At 36.2% G+C, this 26,352-nt stretch overlaps 2 protein-coding genes across 3 annotated transcripts in view; one reads left to right on the top strand and one right to left on the bottom strand.

The window, feature by feature from the left end:
* Positions 1-9,169, top strand: part of LOC129278626 (peroxisomal ATPase PEX1-like) — a 32,733-nt gene extending 23,564 nt beyond the window's left edge. The window contains exons 16-22 of one of the 2 annotated variants that reach the window (XM_064111716.1): positions 670-752; positions 1,118-1,221; positions 1,987-2,536; positions 3,509-3,723; positions 4,179-4,229; positions 5,035-5,165; positions 5,818-9,169. In XM_064111716.1, coding sequence (XP_063967786.1) covers positions 670-752; positions 1,118-1,221; positions 1,987-2,536; positions 3,509-3,723; positions 4,179-4,229; positions 5,035-5,165; positions 5,818-5,902 — 1,219 coding nt within the window. In that variant the 3' untranslated portion in view covers positions 5,903-9,169. The remainder of the gene's footprint in view (positions 1-669; positions 753-1,117; positions 1,222-1,986; positions 2,537-3,508; positions 3,724-4,178; positions 4,230-5,034; positions 5,166-5,817) is intronic. The other variant, XM_064111717.1, reaches the window with a different exon arrangement.
* Positions 9,170-11,795: 2,626 nt separating this feature from the next.
* On the bottom strand, positions 11,796-24,383 carry LOC129278651 (uncharacterized). Its single transcript, XM_064111719.1, has 6 exons — positions 24,174-24,383; positions 22,045-22,095; positions 21,160-21,291; positions 17,207-17,426; positions 15,997-16,201; positions 11,796-14,570 (listed from the first exon to the last, which is right to left on the bottom strand). Exons 1-6 carry the CDS (start codon positions 24,263-24,265, stop codon positions 14,164-14,166), a joined length of 1,107 nt encoding a protein of 368 aa, XP_063967789.1. The 5' UTR covers positions 24,266-24,383; the 3' UTR covers positions 11,796-14,163.
* Between the last annotated feature and the right edge of the window lie 1,969 nt (positions 24,384-26,352).

The following is a 26,352-nucleotide window of genomic DNA, read 5'->3' as shown; positions in this document are numbered from 1 at the left end:
TTTCTTGTCTTCAATTCCCTCAATCTTCTCATTCTTCCTTTTCCTCCTCCTTCTCCCTCATTGTCTTCTCACCATTTTCATCTTTCTCCCCCTCCCTCTTCTTCTTCTTGTTCCTCTTCTTCTTCTGCTCCTCCTTCTCATTCTCCTTCTCCTTCTTCAGGGGCCCGTTTCATAAAGAGTTACAACTGTTGTAACTTTGCCATTATGGCAACTACCATGGTAACCTTGATTTTGATTGGCTGCTGAGCCCTGTTGCCATGGTAGTTCCCGTAATGGCAAAGTTACAACAGTTGTAACTCTTTAAGAAATGGGCTCCCGGAGTGAGTGTTCACTTTTCTTTCCGAAAAGAATACTTCACTTTAATACCAACCTCCACTTTCTTGCCTTTCCATTTCACTCCCATTTCATTCCAGGATATTACACATGATGTACCGTAAACCACTTCCGCAATTTCTCATCGTTTTCTTCTTCTCAAGTCATTCCTCTTCTCTTTCCTTCTTATTTTCCCTTCTCCCTCTTCTTTTATTTCTTGCTCTTCTCATCTTACATTCCCAGTGTTATCCTGTTCTCTCTTCATTATCAACTGTTTACTAAAAAAAATTATGTGCCAGAATTTTAGAGACAATCTTATAATCATTCTTCTCCTGCATTTTTCTCCTTTTTCTTCAGACGAGGTCATGACAGCACAGGGGTGACTGACCGAGTGGTCAATCAACTCTTGACCCAACTAGATGGAGTAGAAGGGCTAGAAGGTAAGTGTAACCCTTATCCAGCCAGGGATGGGTCAATTTGACACACCCTTGTTACCATGATTATGATTACTCAAAAACCGCTGCAGATGTAAACCTATTGTTTCCTGATTTTTTTTTTCTTTCAAGTCTTGTTTATCCTTTGGGACTGTATGTTTAAAAGGAATGAATCGCTGGGTTATTCATTGTTATTTATATATTGTAGTCTTTTCTAAATCATTTTGCTCAAACAAATGAAACCTCTGTTTGTAATTACAATGTACATCAATATATGTAGTCATTTTAATTCTGGCTGACAAAGTCATTTGATATCCAAAGGATAACCTCTCCCACAATATCTAAGGAATCCTATTTATCCTTCATGACAGGTGTGTACGTGATTGGTGCTACAAGTCGACCTGACCTGATAGACCCGGCCCTCTTGAGACCTGGTCGATTGGACAAGTGCCTTTTCTGTCCTATTCCAACAGCTGTAAGTTGGTCAAGCTTATTTTGTTATGATGTTTTATTAAGTGTGTCATGTGGTTATGGAGGATGGGCGTAATATCTGTATTTCTAACTTTAATATGAAAAATCACCACGCTTTGATAATGATAATAAATGAAATATAGGATGTATATAGGGCAAGTATCCTTCTGGTCAGGTGCTCGATGCACTCCTAAATTACCATGGCTAAGCTAGTCTACTGATTCCGGTGCTCACAGCTTCTTGAGGAATTACTTCCTGCCGGTACCCATTTACCTCACCTGGGTCGAGTGCAGCACAATGTGGGTAAATTTCTTGCTGAAGGAAAACATGCCATGGCTGGGATTTGAACCACGTCCCTCTGATTGAGAGACGGGAGTCGAAACCACTAGACCACGATGCCCCCACTCATGTTGAAACATTGTGAGATTGCGACCTGAATGAATAGACAATATTTGGTCCTTTCACAATTCTGACAATAAATCTGTATTGAAATGCTATAAAACTCACATTATTCACATGTTTCCAATCTATCTCATAGTATATGATTATTATTTTTATCATATTTTAGTAATTACATGGATGTTTCTCCTTTTCTGATTACTTTTGAAATTTACAAGTCTAACAAATTTTTATATGCTACACTGTACATTATAAATAAAATCATGTAATTTGAGATATATTTATATTGTAATAACACTAATTTTCGGCCTTGAAATTTCTATCAGTTGTAATTACAAAGCATATTTTCATTACCATTCAATATGAACAGGAGGAAAGAGTGGAAATCCTGCAGGCTCTTGCCAGAAAAATGACCTTACGTTCCAACGTAGACCTAGCCGCCATAGCCTCAAAGCTTGACCATTTCACTGGAGCGGACCTGAAAGCCCTGCTCTATAACGCCCAACTAGAGGCTATCCACAGCACCCTCATGCAGTCCGACCGACGCGACTCAAACCTAGGGCTCCCTCTAACAAGCTCACTGCACAACTGCAGCATGGAAGCTGACGAGTGGAAGCTGACCTTCCTGGAAACGTTCTCGGAGAGCGATCACGGACCCTACCAGGAGGAAGCCTCCAACATGAACCATCGTCTGGCTAGCCTGTCAGAGGCAGAGAGAGCGCTAGCAACGACCATGAAGCTGACGGGGGACATCGACGAAATGGATGGTGAGGACGACGTCGAGGGGGATGGGTTCAGGGGAAGGAGAAAGGATCTAAGGTTGGATTTGCACAGTGGATTGACGAATTCGGATCTGAACGGCAACATGGCTGGAACTGGGGCGATGTCGAAGACATTGCTCACAGAACTCATGAGAGAAGGTTAGTGGTTTCTTGAAATTCTTCAGAATTTTGTAAAGTTTTTCAAGCATTTAAATTTTGTCACCGTAAAGTTATTGATATCATGCAATACTATGATATGCTTGGCTGTGCTGAAATTTATGTACCTTTCAATGAAGTGGAAGTTCATGTAGTATTTGTAGTATTTTTGACCTTGTTATGTTATGTTTATCATATTATGTACAATTGTGAAACGGAAATAAATAAATCAAATCAAATCATGTAACTATATTTCTCACTCTTGATGCAAAAATATGTCCAGATATTTTGGCAAGCTTGAATATATCCCAGAGTTTAGCAATCTCCGAATCACATAGTGTTACTTTGTATTACAAGATATCTCATATGAGTGTGAAAAAAAGGGGATGTGCATTCAAGGGGATGCATGATTGATTGTCAATTTTACATGAAGTATGTCCCCAAGATTTGTAACCAACAAAGCCTGTTGATATACCATCCCTAATATTGTTTTATGATTGGCGGGTTGGATTTGTTGAAAGTGGAGTAAATTTGTGTCTGTATGATTAGTAAAGATTACAATCAAGCCTTGTAGAATTATCCTACCCCCTCCAACCAGAGACACGCACTGCCAAAGATGACAGTGTCTTCAAAGAGTTGCAATTGATCCAATAAACCACAACTTTGGAAAGCCAGCATTGTCAACATCAGTTATGCATGATTGTTCAAAATATTTTTTAACTAGGACGTATATTAATACATATATTGTTTTCTTGAAAATACAGTGTGCTTCTCTTTGTTGACAACGGACATTGTTCAAATTTCTTGTAAAATATATTATGACAATGATCGATTTCAATAGAATTGAGGTTTATCGGATCAATCGTAAGTTTTGGAAGATGGGACCCGAATCTTTGAACACCAAAACCAGATCTTGTACCCAAGAAAAAGAAGAAAAAAAGAAATGTCTACTATTCTTTTATTTCTTTCTCCCAGATTCAGAGTCGACAGAGCAAGACGAGACTCCATCGCCACCGGAGGGTAGTGGCTTTGATGCCACCATGATGGTGGTGCCTCCGACCCCATCCCTGCCCCCAGACACACCCTTAGCCCCTCCTCAGTCCCAGCAGCAGAGAGTTGTGTATATGCCAACCCTGAGAGATGGGGTAGTAGATCCTACGCCAGAGACCAGGGAAATCATTGGTAACGAGGTGGGTTGATCAAGCTTCAGTTTTGAAGACAAAAAAAATATTGAGTATCTGTCCCGTTTTCTGAAGTCCAGTTTAACAGAGGTCTATCTCTGTGTTAGAAATACGGGAAGCCAAAAATTAAAAACTTCCATTTACATTACAGCCCGTATTCTCAAATTCCCAAAAGAGGTTTCATTCGTACAAAACCATGGTTTTTGCAGATTTCTGGTATCATTGCGCATCAAATAGGCACCTTTTGCCAAATGTGTGCATTTATATTTGGACTTTTCTCAGTGTACGCAATGAAATTAGCGTAATTATTAACTAATTTCTCTCATCTTTTCATAGTTTTTATCTCTCTCAGTCCCTGTCTCACTGTCTTTCCTATTTCATTCCTGTGAAAAACTAGAGAAGTTAGACCGAATTTGTGTCCTTTTGACCAGATTTATGATAATGAACAATTTAACTTTTTTCAGGTTGATGTCATAGTTGAGAATTATGCAAGGAAGCTGGCAGGTGAAAGTATGGTGAGTTTTCCTGGACCTTCTTGATGTATGGTAAGGGGTCCTAAAGCTACGCACCACTCATTGTGCACCAATTTCAGCGGCACAATGCACACTCTCTGGCCCGTATTCTGAAGTCAGGTTTAAGTTAAACTCAGGTTTAAAGTTGTGGTTTAAGTATGGACAGCCAAAAGTATCAAATTTTTTTAATTAAGTTGTACTTTCTTATGTTTGCTGTGCTCTTTCCTGATTCATCGATGGTGAAGACAATAATCTATATACACTTCCTAGACAATTATGAATGATTTGAGAGCCAAATGAGCTGAAATATTATATCCCTACTGTTAGTGATTTATGTAACAATTGGCTGTCCATACTTAAACCACAACTTTAAACCTGAGTTTAAGTTAAACCCGACTTCAGAATACGGGCCTCTGTGTGGAACTGTGACTGCAGTGTGACGAGCAATTCCTAATCAGATTTTCTACGGGGGCTGAAAAAAAAATCACATAATGCAGAGAAAATTTCCTATTTTACCTATGATATTATGACCATATTTTAGAAATTGAGTCACAAGAAATACAATTTCTTTGCATGATAAATCGAGTGTGTAGCTTTAGGACCCATGCCACATCTTGGACCAAGTCAAGAGTTGTTCAAAAACGCTTTTAGTGAATTTTTGAAGATTTTGAATAGTTAAACCACAACTTTAAACCAGAGTTTATATTAAACCCGAGTTGTGAATGCACCCTATAGAGTTTTAACTAGTTTCCTCATGTGGGCCCCTGGTTATCATATGAATACTATCAATGATTTGTTTTCACACCAGGTTGGGACATCGGACAACACAATGACAGAAGATGAATCTGTGATCAGAGTGTCTCAAAACCACCTCTTGAGGGCAGCACAGGGCATGAAGCCGTCTGTATCAGTCGCAGAGAGACACAAATATAAGCAGATGTAAGATTTCCTCTCGATAAATCTCCAAAAAAATTGGTGCTTAGGGTTTAGGGGTTTTTTTTAAGGGGAGATGATTTTGTGGGGCATATTTGGGATTTTGAAGTTTAAGATGTTTATAAATGCTTTTAGTGAGTGGTAACTCATATTTTTTTTCATCCTCTGAAGAATGATGATAAATAGCGGTATATCATGTTTGTATTAAAGATCATGTGCAGCATTACATAACATGTTAGAACTAGGCCTAGCATCCCACAATCCAATTTTCTTTACATTTTTTGGAGGACAAAATTTGAAAAAATATGATTTGATTCAACATACAAAAGAATAAGTGGGGATATGGCATCAGTTTCCTTGTTGCATGTTCATGAAGACAAGCATAAAACTGTTTCACCAAAATAGTGCAAAGGTTCAAAATTTCATAACTTTGTTATTCCTTGTCTGATTCTGATAAAATTTTCAGTTTTGTTCGTCTGATATGGTGTTTACTTTTCGATCATATTATTTTCAGCCTGTAGTACTGTACCTCTTTCAATCCATCACATGGTGATAGTATCAAATGCAAAAATAGGCATTAGTGGTACAACAGTCTTGTTCCTCCTATGTTCACTTGCCGATATAATTTTGTATATTTCCAATCCATCTGTTCCTATAGTTACGAGTCGTTTGTTAAGTCAAGAGGAGGTGAGTTTCCACAAGGCCAGGCTGCAGAAGCTACCCAGAAGGTCACACTTGCCTAAGGATTCAAGGACAATCTAGTGTCTGCAGGACTTAACACTGCAGCTGTTGGATGTCATGATGGACAATCTAACATCTGCAGGACCTAGACTGGAGCTGTTGGATGTGGAATTGTATCACTTATATTTTTGTATTTAATAATAATAGTAATTAGGTACTTGTAATTAATGGAATTCAACTCAATTCGTGGTATCCATGGAATTGACTTTGCCATACAAATATCAAATAATCAACTTTATATTTGTAATTTGAATCAAAGTACACAGACATGTTGCACAGCAAGGAAAGAATTACACGGGACTCAGGGCGATTTCGCCCCCAAAATGTTTTTTAATGCCCCCTGGAAAATCCCCATTCATTGCAATGTTAAAGCTTATACATTGTTGCAGATTCAGTCAGAATGTGAAACGTTGCCCTTGAAAATAAGGGATTAATTTTTTGCCTGTTGCACAGTTATGCTGTTTCGAGACTTTATCCTGTTTTTACTTGAAAGTACACCATTGCTTCCAGTACTATTCAATAACTCAATGATGTTACATGATATTGTAAATATTTGACCTCATATGACCACAACTCTCATCCTTGATTGGAATCTGAATCGCATGAGTCTGTCATAAAAAGTTAAACTTTCATAGTGTACAAGACTACAAGTTCCCTTGCCAAGTTGCAACATCAAATTGAACTTGGAATGAGTTCCAACTGTACATAGCAGTAGAAACTAAATTTTTAAGATGGAGAAAAGGAGGTTGAAATTTTCTTCTATGGTTTGACTGATTGCTTTGCAGTTCTGTTCTTGCTTCATTGTCCCTCCCTAGTCCAAGGAATCGATACATCAAATAGTTATCATTTCAATACGTTTCATATCATTGTTTTGATTCATGTTCAACCTTTTTCCCTTTCTTCAAAGTTTTGTTTATTTTTTGTATATATATATAGAACATGGATGAATTTGCAGGCCCTGTTTTCATAAATTAAAAAAAAAATGCTAGAAGTCTGACGATTCATGTTCAACCTTTTTCCCTTTCTTCAAAGTTTTGTTTATTTTTTGTATATATATATAGAACATGGATGAATTTGCAGGCCCTGTTTTCATAAATTAAAAAAAAAATGCTAGAAGTCTGACGAATTTGCCCTTGGCCTATCAAATGTCAGGATTTCAATACCTTAATAATATAGCTTGGTAACAAGTGAAACAGTGCTCTAATGAAAAAAAAATCAAACTCTTCACTGGATATGGTTCCAGTTATAGTTGGTTTTTCATGAAGTAAATGTTAAAGAGCAGCCAGCCACCGAATCTGTACTGTTTTGTGTGTGACATTTTTTTAAACTTGTTGAAATTTTGTACTTGTTCTAACATGCACGTTGTTGCAATATTTAGCAACCATATTGCGTTGCATTATTTGTAGGTAGTTACACAAATTATAATTGCTCTGTGATTATTGTAATTTATTTTTCAGCAATTATGGGATGAATAATTGTTTACTGTAAGCTATTTGCTAGGGATTCTTACATTATAACTGTTTACTAAACTTTCTGTTGGATATTTTCACTGTGTATTTAATCAAGGATACAAAGTAAGGAAGATATTTTGTCTGAATATTTTATCATAATTTTTCAAAGATTTTATCTGGCAAATGAATGTGGACCCTGTGTCAAAATGATGATGATGATTATGATGGTGATGATAATTGTGTTGCTGCTGCTGATAATGATGATAATGATGATGATGATGAGGAGGACGATAAGGAGGAGGATGATGATGATGATGGTGGTGGTAGTGGTGGTAATGTTGATGAATAGATTGATGAATATAATATTGAATTTGGAATAAGTGATGCAGTACTGAAATTGATTGAAATTTATACATGTTAAGCATGTAATTGCAGGTTGTGTATTGGGATAAACAATATCAAAACAAGTATTTCCAATACTTTGTCATTGTTTTCACAAATCCTTGTTTTGTCTTTTTTTCTAAATATTGTTTAGTAATTTAATACTACACTTATCATATCATGCTGCAGCATTGGCGATTATTTTCTTTTGAATAATTATACTAATGTTAGTTGTTGAAGTCAATAAAGAAAGTAAGGGGCAATGTTAGTAGGACTGTAATCATGCACCTCAATGTGTTCTATTAGAGGGGGTAGGTTCTGAAAGTAGAAGTGACCATTTACAAAGTATTATTTAGTATACAAATAATGAATGGTCATGAGTGCAATGGACAGAATACTTCATGAGGTGAAAGATGAAATGATCCATTCAACGAGGCATAGCGGAGTTGAATGGATCATTCATTTCATCTTTCACCAAATGAAGTATTCAGTCCATTGCACGAATGAAAAGAACATTCATATGACACCTAAAAATAAATTCCTTTTCATATGAAATTTGTGAATTTTGATACAAAATGCTCATGCAGTGCGAGCTCGATGTGTTGATTATCACGTACATACAACATGCGAGCTGAAAACACGAGTGGTGTCTGTAGTCTGGGTGAGCGCGTGCATTGGACAAAATTGTATGGATCCAAAATTGCATGATGAATGGATTTATAATTGCACGGTTGGTGACGTCATTGTAAAATGGGCAGAATGATGGATGTCGACCAACCAATCAAATGACAAGGATCTATCTAGGTGAATGGCGAATGATGAATTTCTATTGTAAAATGTTGTTTGAACTATTAAGAGTATTTCAATAAATCCAGTGGAATAACCTCCCCCCCCCCCCCCTACGGATAACCTATACATGCATATCAGTCAAGTGAAATAGCTTTTATGCTTCTCCTACTCTAGGAAATTTCTAACGTGAAATTTTGTAATACTGAATTGAACTAGATTTTCATAAAAAGCTCTCGAGGAACCGAATACTGAGAGATTGAAGTGAAGCATTGAAATTTACTCATCAAAATTGTTTCAGCCTCCAAGACATGAAGCATTTAATAACTGTACTTTCGAGGCAGGTATCGAAATCAAGATACATGTATTGCTGTGTGAAGACATGTCTCCCTGTTAGCATTGCATGCCACAAAGCCATGAACATGACATTTATTAAGGTTCTTAATTGGATTACCATGATTGATTTTGTTTGGTTTGATTGATTTTATATTTGTTATTCTTCGTGTTATTATTTCATGCAATGATAGTGCTTGAGTTTATATTATTTATTTGATGAAATTTGATCCAGTGGCAATACGTTATTTGAAGGATGAACTTGTAATGCATGGAATAATGGAACAAAATGAAATATAAAATTTCAATGAAAATGAATTATGCTTTATAATGATATGTTTATAATTTGCTTTGTTACAAAGTGAAATATAGATAGAAAGAAAGAGAGAGAGAAAGGAAGGAAAGAAAGAAAGAAAGGGGAGTGAAGGGTGTTAGGGAGGTATGAGTGCTCCTGGATAGGTGAGAGAGAGAAAGAGAAATGAGATAAAGAGGGAGAGAAGGGGAGTTATAATAAAAGAGAAGGAAGCTGAAGCAAGGGCGAGGAAGAAAGAGAGGGATAGAAAGAACAAAAGTAACAATAAAGAGAGAGAATAGGAGAAAGACACACACACAAGGGAGAGAGCGGGAGAAAACAAGGTCACCGGGAGAGGGAGAAGCATAAAGGGGTCATAGTGTGAGACAAAGCCTTGGGCCTGTATTCTGAAGTCGGGTTTAACTTAGACTGTGGTCTAATTCTGTGCTAAAATTATGGGAAGCCAAAAGTGTCCAAATTTCTATCAAGTTGTATGTTTCTTATATTTACTGCACCCTTTCCTGATTCATCGATGGTGAAGGCAATCGTCTATTTATACTTCCTAGAAAATTATGAATGATTTGAGAGCCAAATGAGCTGAAACATGATATATCTACCGTTAGTGATTTATGTAACCATTGGCTATCCAAACTTAAACCACAACTTAAAACCTGAGTTGAAGTTAAACCCAACTTCAGAATACGGGCCTTAATGTTTATCTTCAATATTGCTTGTATCATTTCAAAGTCTGTAATTTGAGAAACATGTATTCACCTTTCTATTGGGCATGGGGACTGTCACTCTCTTCAATATTTAAAGGCAAAGTTCACCACGATTCAAAGTTTGTTTTGAAAATACCAGAAAAAATAATTTAAATATATTTATTGGTGAAAGTTTGAGGAAAATTTATAAAAGAAAAAAAAAGACTTCAAAGACTTCAAAGTCTTTAAAGGAGAATGAAACTCTTGGAGCAAGTTAGCTTTTGTGAAAGCAGAAAAATCAAAGAATAAGATCAACAAAACTTTGAGTAAAATAGGACTAGCAATAAAAGAGTTATGAGCATTTGAATGTGGAGATCACTAATGCTATGGAGATCCTCCCATTGGCAATGCGACCAAGATCTGTGATGTCACACACGTACAACTCTCCCATTTGGACACTGAAAATATACCCCAAAACATCTCTTTTTGCTCATTCTAATCATATGACAAACGATTCATCAATGATATAATGTTGTGAAACCTCTGTACTTGTCATCTCATAAAGAGAACACCTCACCTTGTGATAGACTCTATAAAAGTGAGAATATAAGTGAAATAAGTACTAAAGTAATGAGGGAGTTGTACGTGTGTGATATCACAGATCTTGGTCGCATTGCCGTTGGGAGGATCTACATGGCACTAGTGATCTCAATATTCGAATGCTCATAACTTTCTTATTATTCATTCAATCTTCCTCAAACTTTCAACAATATGTTTCTTAGATTTTTTACTTTGATATGGATTCAGCTGGTTTCAAGGGTTTCATTCTCCTTTAATTTGTGATGTCATATACGAGCAGCTACCGGTACCCCTTATATCAAATGCTTAAGTTTCTATTTTTCAAGGTCATGACTATTTTCTTTCACGATCAGGTGTGGAATGATTTGTCTGTTGAAACTAGTATAATGAAGGAACAATAAAAAGCACTCTTTGAGAAAATAACATTTCATTGATGTTTTTTTTACTATGCGATATATGGGGAAGCTGCTCGCATAAGATATCACAAATCAAAGAATAAAAATTCTAATGACTTTTTAATCTTTAAAGGAGAATGAAACTCTTGGAGCAAGTTAGCTTTTGTGAAAGCAGAAAAATCAAAGAATAAGATCAACAAAAGTTTGAGTAAAATAGGACTAGCAATAGAAGAGTTATGAGCATTTGAATGTCGAGATCACTAATGCTATGGAGATCCTCCCATTGGCAATGTGACCAAGATCTATGATGTCACAGATGAACAACTCTCCCCTTTTGGACACTGAAAATATACCACAAAACATCTCCTTTTGCTCATTCTAATCATATGACAAACGATTCATCAATGATATAATGTTGTGAAACCTCTGTACTTGTCCTCTCATAAAAAGAACACCTCACCTTGTGATAGACTCTATAAAAGTGAGAATATAAGTGAAATACAATGTAAGTACTAAAGTAATGAGGGAGTTGTACATGTGTGACGTCACAGATCTTGGTCGCATTGCCAATGGGAGGATCTACATGGCATTAGTGATCTCAATATTCAAATGCTCACAACTTTCTTATTATTCATTCAATCTTCCTCAAACTTTCAACAATATGTTTCTTTGATTTTTCTCTTTGATATGGATTCAGCTGGTTTCAAGGGTTTCATTCTCCTTTAATGGATTTTCCTCCATTTTTTTTATTATTTATCTGCTACTCTTACAATAAACTTTTTTGTCACAGTGAACTTCCCCTATGAAAGACGTCACTTTGGAAAGAAAATCTAACAAATTTTATCCATCTCTCTTATTCTGTGGAAGGCTTATAAGAAAAATATGACCTCCCTGCAAAGCCAAACATTGACATAGATAAGAGATACCAAATAATCAGGGATAAGCTTTATACAAAATGTATGTACTTCAACATCTACTTCCATAAATAAATGTCTTTATTGAAAACACAGAAAATTCTGTGCACCTTACTTCCTTCATATCATTCATCTTTTATTATTATTTTCCTCATTTCCTAGATCTTTACCTCTTTAATTTCTATGTATAATCAAATCAGGGAATGCTGGCATTGCAACTTCCACGACTACACATTAAAAAAAAAAAAAAATTCGTTGAAGGAAAGAGTCTTACATGTAATACAAGTAAAATACTTGCGTAAAGGCCACCACACACATTCCTATTGGTCTGCGACCCGATTTCGAAATAAAACGTCGTAAAATTTGATGCAAATATTGAGACATGGAACTTATTCCAACGTTACCAGAAATGGAAACAGAAAATAAAATTTATAATTACATGACAGAAGCCCTCAAACCAATAATCTTTGCTACACTTCAATGAAGTGTTCATTAAAACTTACTTTAAGGAGAGGGGGAATGGTAAAAGATTTTTTCAATGAAAAGTATTAGTACACACTCTGTTGAATAAAACCCCAAATGACACGGCATTGACAATTTTAAAAAATGGTGACACAACATTTGCTCCCGCAAAAATTGCTCGGACTTAATTTCGTCTTAGATGTAGGGTTCGGGTTCGGGTTACAATTAATGTTGTAAATCGGATCAAAAATCAGATCGAAAATCGGATCGGCAGTTAAGCTTCTAAAATCGAAATCGAATCGAAAATCGAATCGGCGATGTTTAAAAACAAAGGAATAATGACATCAAAATGTTGTTCGCGGTCGCGCGCATCTTCCTGACAAAGTCACAAAGACGAATGCATTGGAATGGAAGTCGCCAACATGCGCGATCGTTTGGAACATGTTTTAAAGCCAGGGGTTTTGAGGTGTTATTGCTTTAAAATAAACCGAGTGATTTTTATTAGAAAGATAAACGAAAGACGCATCTTCCGAGCAAAGGCGCAAAGGAAAATAAAATGAAAATATTTCTCATAGATCACAGGTTAATGAACGATCGGCGGGACATCTTTTAGAAGTATTTTTAGGTGCTAGCGATTTAGAATTATTGGAATGATCTCTTACGACGCATCATCTTAAAGTCGCAAGTGCAATTAAAATGAAGTAGAAGACGCAAGCACGCACGATGATTTGAAATATGTTATTAAAATGTTTTGGGTAGCTAGCGTTTTCAAATCAATTTGAAGTTCACGGCGGGGTACGCTATCACCACGAGGTTGAAAATAAAATGAATATCATCATAAACGATGTAAGAGAGCAACGCAATAAGCTCCGTCAATAGTACAGTCTTTAAAAGTTTATGGCGGGGTCCGCTATCACCACGAGGTTGAAGAGAAGATTTATATCTTTATAAACGATGTAAGAGAGTAACGCAATGAGCTCCGTCAGTAGCACGATCTTTAAAAGTTCACGGCGGGGTCCGCTATCACCACGAGGTTGAAAATAAAATGTATATCATCATAAACGATGTAAGAGAGTAACGTAGTAAGCTCCGTCAATAGTACAGTCTTTAAAAGTTTATGGCGGGGTCCGCTATCACCACGAGGTTGAAGAGAAGATTTATATCATTATAAAGGAGGTAAGAGTGTAGCGCAGTGAGCTCCGTCGGTAATACGACCTTTCAAAGTTCACGGCGGCATCCGCTATCACCACGAGGTTGAAAATAAAATGTATATAATCATAAACGATGTAAGAGAGTAGCGCAGTGAGCTCCGTCGGTAATACGACCTTTCAAAGTTCACGGCGGCATCCGCTATCACCATGAGTTGGAAGAGAAGATATTTATCCTCTTAAACATCGCCATAGATAATACCGCGTCTTTCTCCCTGAATAATGCGACCTCTAAATAGCTAGCACCTCAAAAACAATCTTGAAATATGTTCTGAGCGATCACGCACTGTAACCAGATCTACGCCGATTTTTTATTTTCGATTTTTTCCTTCAAGGGGCATGATCGAAGATCGGCAAGTGATTGCCGATTGTGGTGAAATCGAATGGAATCGGTTGCCGATTGCAAAATCGGTTACAAGCTTAGTTACAATATGGATTGACGTTAGGTTTGCGGTTAGCGTAGGGTATAGTGTTAAATCCTGTGTTGAAGTTAGTCATTCCATTTTGGAATTGTCACCGGAGCAAATGTCATCATGCTGCAGGATATGTATTTACGGCTCTTGTATGTGTAGTGTTATAGCGCCACAGTGTGTTTTACCTAATGTAAACAATCGCCCCTTCTGTAGTGCCTTGTCAAATCATGATGATCCTATAATAAATGGTAGGCACTTAATCAATTGTGATCATAGTCTAATTCTTCACTGTCCATAAAATAAAAAAAGAAGGATAAGAACTCTAAACTTTGCTGTTCTTAACATAATTCACTTCTTTTTACCTCTTTTCCCTTTGCCTTTCTTCCCTTTTGATGCTTTACTAGTAACCTTGACATGCTTAACATTTGCAGGCTTGTACGGCATCTTTGCCGTCTTGTTCCGCTTGCTCTTGGAATCATTGCTTCCAGGAGAGGTGGCTATTTCCGACAGCTTCCTTTTCTTTGTTGCTAGCGCTTGTAGTGTACGAGGATCACCGACAATGTTCTCACTTCGGCAGAGGTTCTCGGCCACTTGATTTCCAAGCAAGTCTCTTTCTTTCACGGTACTTCCAATTGTGTTTTTGGTCATTCCTGCTTGGTTGTCTATATTGCTTTCCCTTTTTTGGCCGAGCCCAGTGCCAACTGTCCTTTCTGTACCTTCCTGTACTTGTGTTTCCATCTGGGAGTCTTTGCGAACTGTATGGATAACAATAATAATTATGATGATGATGATGATGATAACAATAATAATATCATTAATGGTTATAACAATAATAGACATCACTGGGTCAATAAAATGTTTGTGTATACATGACCAATTTAGCCATTTGTCTGTGACTGTGTTTTTAATAATAAACCTTGAATTGAATTAAATTGAACTGAACTGAATTGAATTGAGCAAGTTTTTGTCACAAGTACATGTGTTGGACTCCCCAGTTGATATACCTAGATCAAAGGTGGGATTCTTCTGATTGCTAAAGGGCATTACTGGGGGTCAATAAATTGTTGTATACTGTACATGACCGATTCAGCCATTTGGCTGCTGCTGTGTTTCAATAAACCTTGAATTGAATGGAATTTAATTTAATTTGATTTGATTTGATTTGATTTGATTTGATTTGATTTGATTTGATTTGATTTGATTTGACTTGATTTGATTTGATTTGATTTGATTTGATTTGATTTGATTTGATTTGATTTGATTTGATTTGATTTGATTTGATTTGATTTGATTTGATTTGATTTGATTTGATTTGATTTGATTTGATTTGATTTGATTTGATTGAAATCAAATTGAATTTAATTTAATTGAATTGAACTGACTTGAATTGAATTTGAAATTGAAAATAAAATTGAAGTTGAACATGAATTGAATTGAATTGAACTGATCCGAACTGAATTGAATTGAATTGAATTGAGCAAGTTTTTGCCATAAATACCTGTATTGGACTCCCCAGTTCATGTACCAAGATAAAAGGTGGGATTTTTCTGATTGCTAAAGACCTCACTGGAGTCAATGAATTATTTGTATACATGACTAATTCAGCCGCTTGACTCCAAATGTGTTTCAATAAACCTTGAATTGAATTGAAATCGAATTGAATAAGCCAGTTCGTAGTTCCTTTCTGCGCATGATCAAAAGATTCTACCCATGATCAGAGGAAGGTCATTTGTACTAAAGTGACATGGTGGTTTAAAATCTAATGAGATAAGCACCAACTTTGATGTCTTGATTATTCATATATTCTTTTGAATTGTGGTTTTCATTTACATCCACAAAAAACAACAACGCGTCCACGAACGACTGGTTTTCACAGTTTGCCAAGTGAGTACATTGTGCAACATGCTATGATATGCATTCAAAGAAGGAATGCAACAAATACCTTCATAAAGTGTTCATTGGTGTGCTATTCTAGTCACCTGGTCTATTCAATTTCTTCATCCTGCTATGTAAGGCAAGCTTACGTAATATTTTGCTTTGAAATCTGCCTATCATAATGAAAGAAATGAAAGGTCATTTGACCGAAAATTGTCCATGAGTAACTACGAACTGGTCTATTGAATTGAACTGAACTGAATTGAAATTAATTGAATTGAATTGAACCAGTTTTGCCAGAAGTACCTGTGTTAGACTCCCCAGTTGATGCAGCTGGATCAAAGGTGGGATTCTTCTGATGGCTGAAGATATCCTTGGAGAGTTCTGCTGCTAGATCCTCCAGAGGCAGGTTCTTCAGGTCCATCCAGGGAATGCTGATATCGGGACACTTTCCACTGACATAAGACACAAGACCTGCAAAGTCTTGATTTGCTTCATCATTAGAAGGTTTCTACAGGAAACATAAAACAAAAGTATAAAAGGGTAAGGCATTACAGAAAAGACAATACAGTTATAATTAACTTCATCTGGAATACTGATAAAAACTTTGGAACATCTTTGTGGCGCTCTTACGATTTACGTCACAATTACTTAACCAGGATTACCTACTCAAGTTCATGAATAATCTTAAATTAGATGTACCGACAGGCAAATGTATCATTTGCTATATGTAACTGCTTGAATTACACATCATACAGCTGTAATAACGACAATATTGACTGGAATTATTCTTCTGGAGATCATTCCACACAACACCCTCAGTGGACCTGCGACTACTTTGGGAAATGTATACTGTACGTTTACGTGGTATCTCCCGTAATGCCAGTCACATAATATACCAGTCAATACAATATAACTATATCCTGAGTTATAATTGATTTAAGAGTGAAATTAGCTGATAAATAGAACTTTTACTGTTTTAAAAATATGTTAAACTTGACTATTGATAGTTACAGTGTATATCATAATTTTAGACCAGAGTTTCCAATAAATACAAGGTTAGAACACGAGCCAATGGGTTTAGCCCATTTAGTATTAATGATGAATACTAGTAGTTACATTTACATGTATATAACACTTATATTTTTATTACATTCTGTTTCTAAGCGCTTTACATTGCAATTATTATCATTCCGGTCATCGGATTCTGGTATGCCCGCACACAATGTGTGCGCCTTCTCCACTCCCGAGGTAGAGTTCCAACAAGAGTTCTAAGACTCAATAGTTAGGGCTACTCCATAGGCTTTCACATCCTCCGGGGTACCCATTTAACACCTGGGTGGAGAGTGGCAAAGTGTAGATTGACGCCTTGCCAAAGGGCACTAGGCCGAAGGAAAATTCAAACCCATGACCCTCTTATTACAAGGCAAGGGTCCAAACTCCTACACCACGACGCAAACAAAGTATCTGAGAAGTACTGTAGACCAACTGCGCTAGAACTGGAGCTACAACTTACTCTGAAACCTATGGCAAGGACGGTCTTCATGTTCAAGAGAGGAGATAAGGTATTACTGAGATGAAACACTGCTATGGCAGGACATCCTCGAGTTGCACTGAGGGTCGGGAGGTGAGAGGTCATAAGGTCAGGCTTAGCTGACCGACAGACCATGACAAGCTGGAGCTGATCTTTCTCCAACGATCTGGTGACCTCGTTGACCCCAAGCGCAAGTTGTGACCTTCGAGAGAAAAAAAAGAAATATCTCACATAAACAATGCACAAACGACCTTGAATGATAACACTGTGTTAAATTCATGCAGCAATCCTTATGGTGAGAGGGATAATCAACAGTGCCATTACCTTCATTGTAATATGAAGAAAAATGACTTTGAAGTTGTGAGGCACAAAATCACTAAGGGAGAGAAAAAAAGACATTAAAAGTTGGTTTGAATAAAAAGAGAGCAATCAAACAAGCATAACATTGAAAAGGAAAGTTTTGAAATTCTAAAGCTTTTTCTCAATTCCAGTTATACATATATGCATGACACGTGATATGCAAAAGAGTGAGCTGCCTACCGTATTCATTTATTTGAGTTTCAAAACATGAAATCTGAAATGATTTGATTTTTGTAGAATTGATCATTATCAAGTAAGTCCTTTACAGATCATAGATAATGGTGATTCCAGATGTTAGGACTGGAGTCAATCTTGTTTTACATCATAGCAAAAAGAAATTGAAATATCTCATTTTCATAAAATCCTCATCAGCATATGATCCTGCCGAAGATGCCCATATTCAAATTAGCAAAACTTTAAAATGCAATAGCTTTCCTTTTTTATAACTCTTCTTTTATGAAACTATTAGGGTTAACCCTAAAATGGCCGGGGGGGTTGAATCAACCCCCCCTCAACATTTTCTGCGATCATTCCGCCGCGCAAAATTTTTTGACCGCGCCACTCGCAGAGTTTATACTTTTAAGTCTCACGCATCTTTTGAGACCAAATTTACGATGCCCGGGTACGCGGTTCCGAAATTACGCAACATTTTGTAAGTGCATGTCAGACCAAAAATTGTTCCAAAACGTGATTTTATGTACAAAGTCAATGCAAATTGAGTTTTCTCATCTTATTCATAAAGATATGATTATTTTTACTTTAAACAGCTGAAAGCAATTGATCTTAGCATAATTATGCTTCAAAAAGGTTGTGCAATAAATCTGGGGAAAAAAACAAAGAAAAACAAAAGGTTGAAAAACAAAGAAATACATAAGAAATTCATAAAACAATAAAATACATAGGAAATTGATTTCCAAACCGAAGTTTTTTTCAATTGGCATTGTGAAGAATGCTACAAAGAATATTTCAACCAAAAATTAGCATTCTATGAGCTTTATTTAGTGAATTAGAGCAAAAAGAATGATTTATGCATAAATTAGCATAATTAATTCATATAAAATAAAATCTCATTATTTTGGAAAATTTTACCATACAGCCTTGTAGATTACATCGCACACTACCAGCGTGCAAATTTTTGCGGCGCTCGCACAATCGGCGGCCAAGATCTCAGGGGGGGGTTGAATCAACCCCCCCCCCCCGGCCACAGAACAGCCAAAAAAGCCCGGCCTAGTTAGGGTTAAATGCTTGTTTGATTTTTCTCTACTTGATCAAATCAATTTATTGTTTTCAAGGCTTTGTCCTATAAACTCGAAGGCAAACAACCACCCATATTGCTTGTTTATTTTGTCATTTACTGAGTAATACAGTAATCTTGTCAATTACTGGGTAATTCATTATCTCCCTGCCAGAATCACTCTACTGAAAAAAAAAAGATAGTTTCCACAACTGGGATCTATTTTTAAAGGTAAAAGCCAGTTGTGATAACAATTTCAAAATGTGTTCACACAGAATCCAATAAAATGACCACCCACGTGTCTGTTGCATATTACAAAATAAAATACTTGTGCAAAAGAATTCTGAAAGAAATTGTGTAATTGCTGAGAAATCAGCAAAAATGGCATGGGATTGAGGTCAGAGGTCAGCTATTTCCAAAGAATAATAATACACTGTCCCCAATGTGCTTATCTGTTTCAGCGATCTAAAGTGTAAGCATTTTTCAGCTTAGATTTCATGATTAAACAAAGTTCAGTTTATGTAACTGTACCAGAGCTAGATCCATGATGATATAGTGACAATCAATCTGGGTTTTACAGACTTTCTAGTGAAAGTGTTTACTGCAACTACTACTTTCAATCATCTTTAAAGGGGTACTCCGGGCTGTAATAATTTATATCTAAATAAACAGAGTAAAATTCACAGAGCAAAATGCTGAAAATCTCATCAAAATCTGGAAAACAAATAGTTAAGTTATTGGATTCTACAGTTAAGCAATATATTGTTAAAACGGTTATATGGAAGTCAGGTTGGCTGATGATGTCACATCCCCGCTTTCCTTTTTCTTATGTTATACATGAAATCATAATTGTTTCACTTTTTCATGAATGATATGTCTCCCTTATTATGAAATAAGTTGCAGCAGTTAATATCTAATGCACAAATCAATTGTCAATCCATTTTTTTCTAGTTCTTGTAGGAATAAAAATGAATAAACCTAATTTCATTATAATATAATACAAAAGAACAAGTGGGGATATGACATCAGTTTGCTCATTGAATATTCATGAAGACATGCCTTGAACCATTTCACTGGAATAATGCAAATCTTTCAAATGCCATAACTTTGTTATTCCTTGTCAGATTTTGATCAAATTTTCAGTGTTTGGTTTGTCTGATTTTTCTTTTTCTGTTCGAATCATATTATTTTGAGCCTAGTGTACCCATTTAAATATTCATCATATAACATCACGAACGTTAGCGAATGGAGCATTGTGGCCAAGTGGATTACCGGTAGTCTCCGGACTTTGAAACAGAGGGTCGTGGGTTCAAATCCCAGCCATGGCGTAATTTCCTTCAGCAAGAAATTCATCCACAGTGTGCTGCACTCGACCCAGGTGAATTAAATGGGTACCGGCAGTAAGTAATTCCTCAAAAGCTGTGTGCACCTGAATAGGTAGCCTAGCTTAGCCGGGTAATAATAATAGCAGGGCCCACTGGGAGAACAGTTTTGGGAACTGGGTAGCGTTTCATCAATATTTTCATCCGACAAGTTGTCAGATCTGACATCTTTCCATGATTTTGATTGGCTGAAAGGCACTGTTCCTATGGTAACTGTCGGATAAAATGGGACTTGTCGGATAAAACGTCTGACAAGTCCTTTCATGAAACGCCCCCCTGAAGTGGCTACCCTGGGTAAATATACCGTTATTATTATTAGCCAAAGTGATATAGGCCTTAAAGGAGAATGAAACCCTTGAAACCAGCTGAATCCATATCAAAGAGAAAAATCAAAGAAACATATTGTTGAAAGTTTGAGGAAGATTGAATGAATAATAAGAAAGTTATGAGCATTTGAATATTGAGATCACTAATGCCATGTAGATCCTCCCATTGGCAATGCGACCAAGATCTGTGATGTCACACACGTACAACTCCCTCATTACTCTAGTACTTATTTCACTTATATTCTCATTTTTATAGAGTCTATCACAAGGTGAGGTGTTCTCTTTATGAGAGGACAAGTACAGAGGTTTCACAACATTATATCATTGATGAATCGTTTGTCATATGATTAGAATGAGCAAAAGAGTTGTTTTGGGGTATATTTTCAGTGTCCAAAAGGGGAGAGTTGTTCATCTGTGACATCATAGATCTTGGTCGTATTGCCAATTGGAGGATCTCCATAGCATTAGTGATCTCGACATTCAAATGCTCATAACTCTTCTATTGCTAGTCCTATTTTACTCAAACTTTTGTTGATCTTATTCTTTGATTTTTCTGCTTTCACAAAAGCTAACTTGCTCCAAGAGTTTCATTCTCCTTTAATATATTTTTCTTGTCAAGACATTTTACTTTACCTTAGTGCTGATCTCTTTTGTTCTTCTTTCCTTCTTTCTGGATTACTTTCCATTTCTGCCTCTCGTTTCTTGGTCTGTTTCCGATTCTTGCATTTTCGTTTTCCAAGCAGGCATTGCAAAGGCTGGAATGTTCTGAAAAAAATATATTTAAAAAAAAAAATAAATTATTATGAATCTATTGTTTTGTAAATGTTTGCAGATTTACGATTCTTGCTGAGATTGAAGTTTAAACTTAATGTTTAGGCCTACTTATCTTCACAGCTTTTTTCAATTAATATAAAGTAGAGTAGAGGTTTTATAAATTCAGGAAAAAATATGGTTACACTCCCAAAATGTGACTCTGTAAAAGACAGAAGAAAAATACTAAAATCTAAAAACATATTCCCATTTGCAAATAAGTATGCTGTGCCATTTCAGAATTTTTGAAAAGATCTATGTATAATAATAATTTTGAATTTTTTTATCATTCATTTGACCCATTTACTAAGTTTTTATTTCACACCTTGTGACTGGGTTCAACCCAATATTTTGTCAATTGGAAAAAAAAACCTGATTTTTAATTTGTCCTTGAGTTATTCACAAAGGTTGGTTATCATTAACCCTTATTAAAAAAAATGAGAAGTATCAATAGTGAACATTTATGTTTTGGTGGAAAAGAGAGCTATTCAGGTTCAAGTTAAATGTATGCATTTTTATCATAAAGTGATTAAGTAATGTACAAAAGTAATATAGTATAATCAATTATAATAATAAAATTAGAACCTAAAATGAAAGTTTTCTTTAAAACTTGTGAAAAATAGTCCGCTAGCAGAGAGAAATTGACAATTTCATGAGGAGTAATTTTGGGAAAGAATACAAATGAAGAAAGCAAATGTAGGTTCTTACCTTTGAATTTCTGATAAAATATCTGGAGTTACTCCACTCGGGAGAGGTGGCCTGTAACGACAATATCCAGAGAGGAGAAATTAAAATAGGAATTTACAGGCAAATATAACATTTGTTATACATGTAACTACAAGAAGTTTTCTCAAAACTTTAGTTTTCTATGAGTATTTTATAGCCAATCAGGAGAAAAGCAAAAACACCAATACCATTTGAGTAGAGTGTACAACTATTGGACGGTTCTAAATATAGGGACCAGCACTGGTGGGGGATTCGCATCCAATGTGATACATGAACGTTACCTTCTATTGAACTGCACATACAGTAGACCCAGGTTTCGCTGCTCAAAAAAAATACTCCAGGGTTTAAATCCAGGGGTAAAATCCATGATTTTGACTTTGAAACTTTCTAATAACCCTCGCTAATTTCGCCGCCGAGATCACACGTTCTCTTTTCAGAATAGAGGATCGCGAAGCTGAGCGAACATATCCAACTTTTAGAGCCAAAAGAGGTCTGTTTGGTCAGTAAAAAATGTTTATTCCTTCCAGATTTCTATATCATAATTATTTATAGTCATAATAGAAAGAGCTCTTTTTGTGACACCCACCATAACAGTCATAATTTTTTTTTCACATTGGATGGCTGTCGCAAAAGGAACTCTTCCTGTAATAATCAAAATCGGCATTTGCGCAGATGATATAAGTTGTTTTCTAGACAATCAAGCAATTATTTTGGGGATTAGAGTGTGATTTAAATCACCGAAATTGATAGCAGAGGACAACTTTACGTTCTGATATAAGGCAAAAAACAAGGTTAGTAAATAATTTCTGTTTAGACTCCTCTACCATATTTTTTCAATTCTACATTTTCATAACATTACTATTCAACATTTGTACCACAGGAAAACATATGCTTTTTATTTGATTCAATGATTGTATTTTTGTTTTGGTCAAATAAAGAGTCTGATATTTGGGCACTTATATGGCGCGCCATTTGTTTCATAAAGGCGATAAACTCAGTTTATCGCCGAAAAACCTAGTTTATCAATCGAAAAACCTAGTTTTTCAATTGAAAAACTAAGTTTTTCGCCGATAAACTTAGTTTTTCGCCGATAAACTAAGTTTATCACTTGAAAAACTTAGATTATCAAGAAAAACTAAGTTTATCGCCGAAAAACTTAGTTTTTCGATTGAAAAACTAGGTTTTTCTTGATAAACTTAGTTTTTCAATTGAAAAACTAAGTTTATCGTCGAAAAACTAAGTTTTTCACTGATAAACTAAGTTTTTCAATGAAAAACTAAGTTTTTCAATGAAAAACTAGGTTTTTCAATGAAAAACTAGGTTTTTCAAGTGAAAAACTTAGTTTTTCTCGATAAACTTAGTTTTTCAAGCGATAAACTCAGTTTTTCATTTGATAAACAGAGTTATTTGATAAACTAAGTTTTTCAAGTGATAAACTAAGTTTTTCGAATTGAAAAACCTAGTTTATCGAATTGAAAAACCTAGTTTATCGAAATTGAAAAACCTAGTTTATCACTTGAAAAACCTAGTTTATCGCCGATAAACTAAGTTTTTCAAATCTGATAAACTAGGTTTTTCAATTTCGATAAACTAGGTTTTTCAATTCGATAAACTAGGTTTATCGCCTTTATGGAACAAATGGCGTCCCATAAGGACGCCATTTGTCCCATAAAGGCGATAAACTCAGTTTATCGCCGAAAAACCTAGTTTATCGAAATTGAAAAACTAGGTTTTTCGATTCGATAAACTAGGTTTTTCGATTTGAAAAACTAGGTTTTTCAAGTGATAAACTAGGTTTTTCGATTTTGATAAACTAGGTTTTTCGATTCGAAAAACTAGGTTTTTCGATTCGATAAACTAGGTTTTTCGATTCGATAAACTAAGTTTTTCGATTCGATAAACTAGGTTTTTCAATTTCGATAATCAGGGTTATTCACTGTAAGCCAGTAGTGGGCGCCATTCGACCCTGGACATGGAGAATATTGGATTTGGAAGGCTCTAAGTTTGATTTTGAGTTTTTCCCCCCTTTTTACCGGACCGGAGAACAAGATATGATTCTGTATATTTAATAGAAAAGATTATGAGCAAGATTCAAGAAATTAGCCAGCGACCTTATTTGTTGAGGGATAGGAATCCTAACGTTAACCCAATCTTCGTCGGTGACTCGAGCCGGTGCAATGAACAATACGTGTGAGTGGGTCATACCAGCGCCTGAGCAGAGCAGCCCGGGGCGTCGTCGGGCGAAAGTTCGGTCGAAAACGTTGCTACAGCTACTGTCGGTGAGCCGAAACAGCCAAGCCGGAGTCCGCAGAATTGGTAAAGCCTATGGATAAGATTATAGAAAAACTAGAACTACGGTACTGAATACTAAATATCACTACCATGAGAAAGGGTATGGCCATGGATGAATTTCGTTCTAACATTGACTGCAAGTGCAAGGGCAATGCTCGCCAAAAAAAGCTTAAGACAGATCTGACACAAATAATTCTGGATCTATAACTTAGAGTTTCACGATAGAAAAATGAACTTGCTCATATATGGCGTTGAGAAAAAAAAGATGAGAAAGTGCTACAGCTAGGTGGTGAGAAATGCGATTCAAGAGTTGGGTTTCTCAAAGCATTGACCTGTCAAAGGAAGAGTCGGAGAGAATGTTCAAATACTAATGCCCACACGGCCACAGGTTGCCAAGCCCAAGAAGATCTACATGTACACATGGTCATGGAAGTGAGCAGAATGTCGGCCGTGGTCACGACCCAATCATAATGCATTTTGGGGCCATGATGGATTGAGATCGTGTTTTGACCTCATAGTCATATCAGCAAAAAAGCATGTTTACATTCAACGACCCGTGATTGTGAAGGCCAGATAGCCCCTCGTCATAGCGCCCATTTTGTTACGGATCTGCCAGCATCGCTCAAAAAGCGCTTCTTGTTCGGGCAACAGGTATATCGTTTGAGGAAAAGTGAGAACAAATCTACGAGCATCAGGCTTATTGGTACAAATCTCCAGCTACATAGTACATGTAGAGTACAAAGAGAAGGGATCATCTTCACCATGGCATGCAGTGATTAATTGAGATAATTGGTCGATATTATCAGAATAATTCCATAAGGCATAACAAAGGATTACGAGAAAGTTTGACAGTGAAGTCTGCGATTCTCAAATTATTTATTATTTCACTCGTGTTCCTGTGATGAGAAAGAAAAGGAATCCACTTATTCATCTACAAAGTTATTTTACAAGAATAATCATCAAAATCATCAATACATTGTGTTTATCAATAGGAGTGTGCTATAAATGGGTGATTTTTGGTTTACTGTGCCAACAGTTTTTGTCTCGCCTGCATAGAAAACGAGACTATAGGCGCCGTTTTCCGACGGCGTCGGCGTCAACATCAAATCTTAACCCAAGGTTAAGTTTTTGAAATGACATAACTTCAAAAAGTATATGGACCTAGTTCATGAAACTTGGACATAAGGTTAATCAAGTATTACTGAACATCCTGCCTGAGTATCAGGTCACATGACCAAGGTCAAAGGTCATTTAGGGTCAATGAACTTTGGCAGGTTGGGGATATTTGTTGAATTACCATCATAACTTTGAAAATTTATGGATCTACAATGTAGTTCATGAAACTTGGGCATTAGGTTAATCAAGTACCACCAAATATCCTGTGCGAGTTTCAGGTCACACGACCATGGTCAAAGGTCATTTAAGGTCAATGAACTTTGGCCGTGTTGGGGGGTATTTGTTGAATTACCATCCTAGCTCTGAAAGTTTATGGATCTAGTTCATAAAACTTGGGATATAAGAGTAATCAAGTATCACTGAACATCCCCTGTGAGTTTCAGGACACAAAACTAAGGTGAAAAGTCAGTTTAAGGTCAATAAACTTAGGCCATGTTGGGGTAATTGTTGAATTGCCATCATTACTTTGAAAGCTTATGGATAGAGTGAATGAAATGTGGACATGGGTGTAGTTGACAAGTTTTATTCACCGTCCAAATGTCATTTATAGTCAATGAACGTGGTATAATGTCATTATATGAATGGTGTTTTTGTGAATGATTATTTTATAGTACATGTAGTTTTCAAAGTTAGCACTGCTGCTATATTAAATCGCGTAATGCAGGCTAGACTGCCAGAAGCACTCCACTTGTTTTGTATTCCTTTAACCTTATCTCAACAGGAAATGACAATATTATTTGTCTCTGGTCACGGTGGTCCGAGAAAAAAGTGTGCCGGGCCCAAATCTAAAGTGGCCGCCAAAATCCCCCCAAATCACAGTTT

This window comes from Lytechinus pictus, chromosome 16, assembly GCF_037042905.1.
Source record: "Lytechinus pictus isolate F3 Inbred chromosome 16, Lp3.0, whole genome shotgun sequence".
Lineage (NCBI taxonomy): Eukaryota > Metazoa > Echinodermata > Echinoidea > Temnopleuroida > Toxopneustidae > Lytechinus > Lytechinus pictus.
The sequence above is the reverse complement of the archived record's forward strand: the minus strand, read 5'-3'. Positions and strand labels throughout refer to the sequence as shown.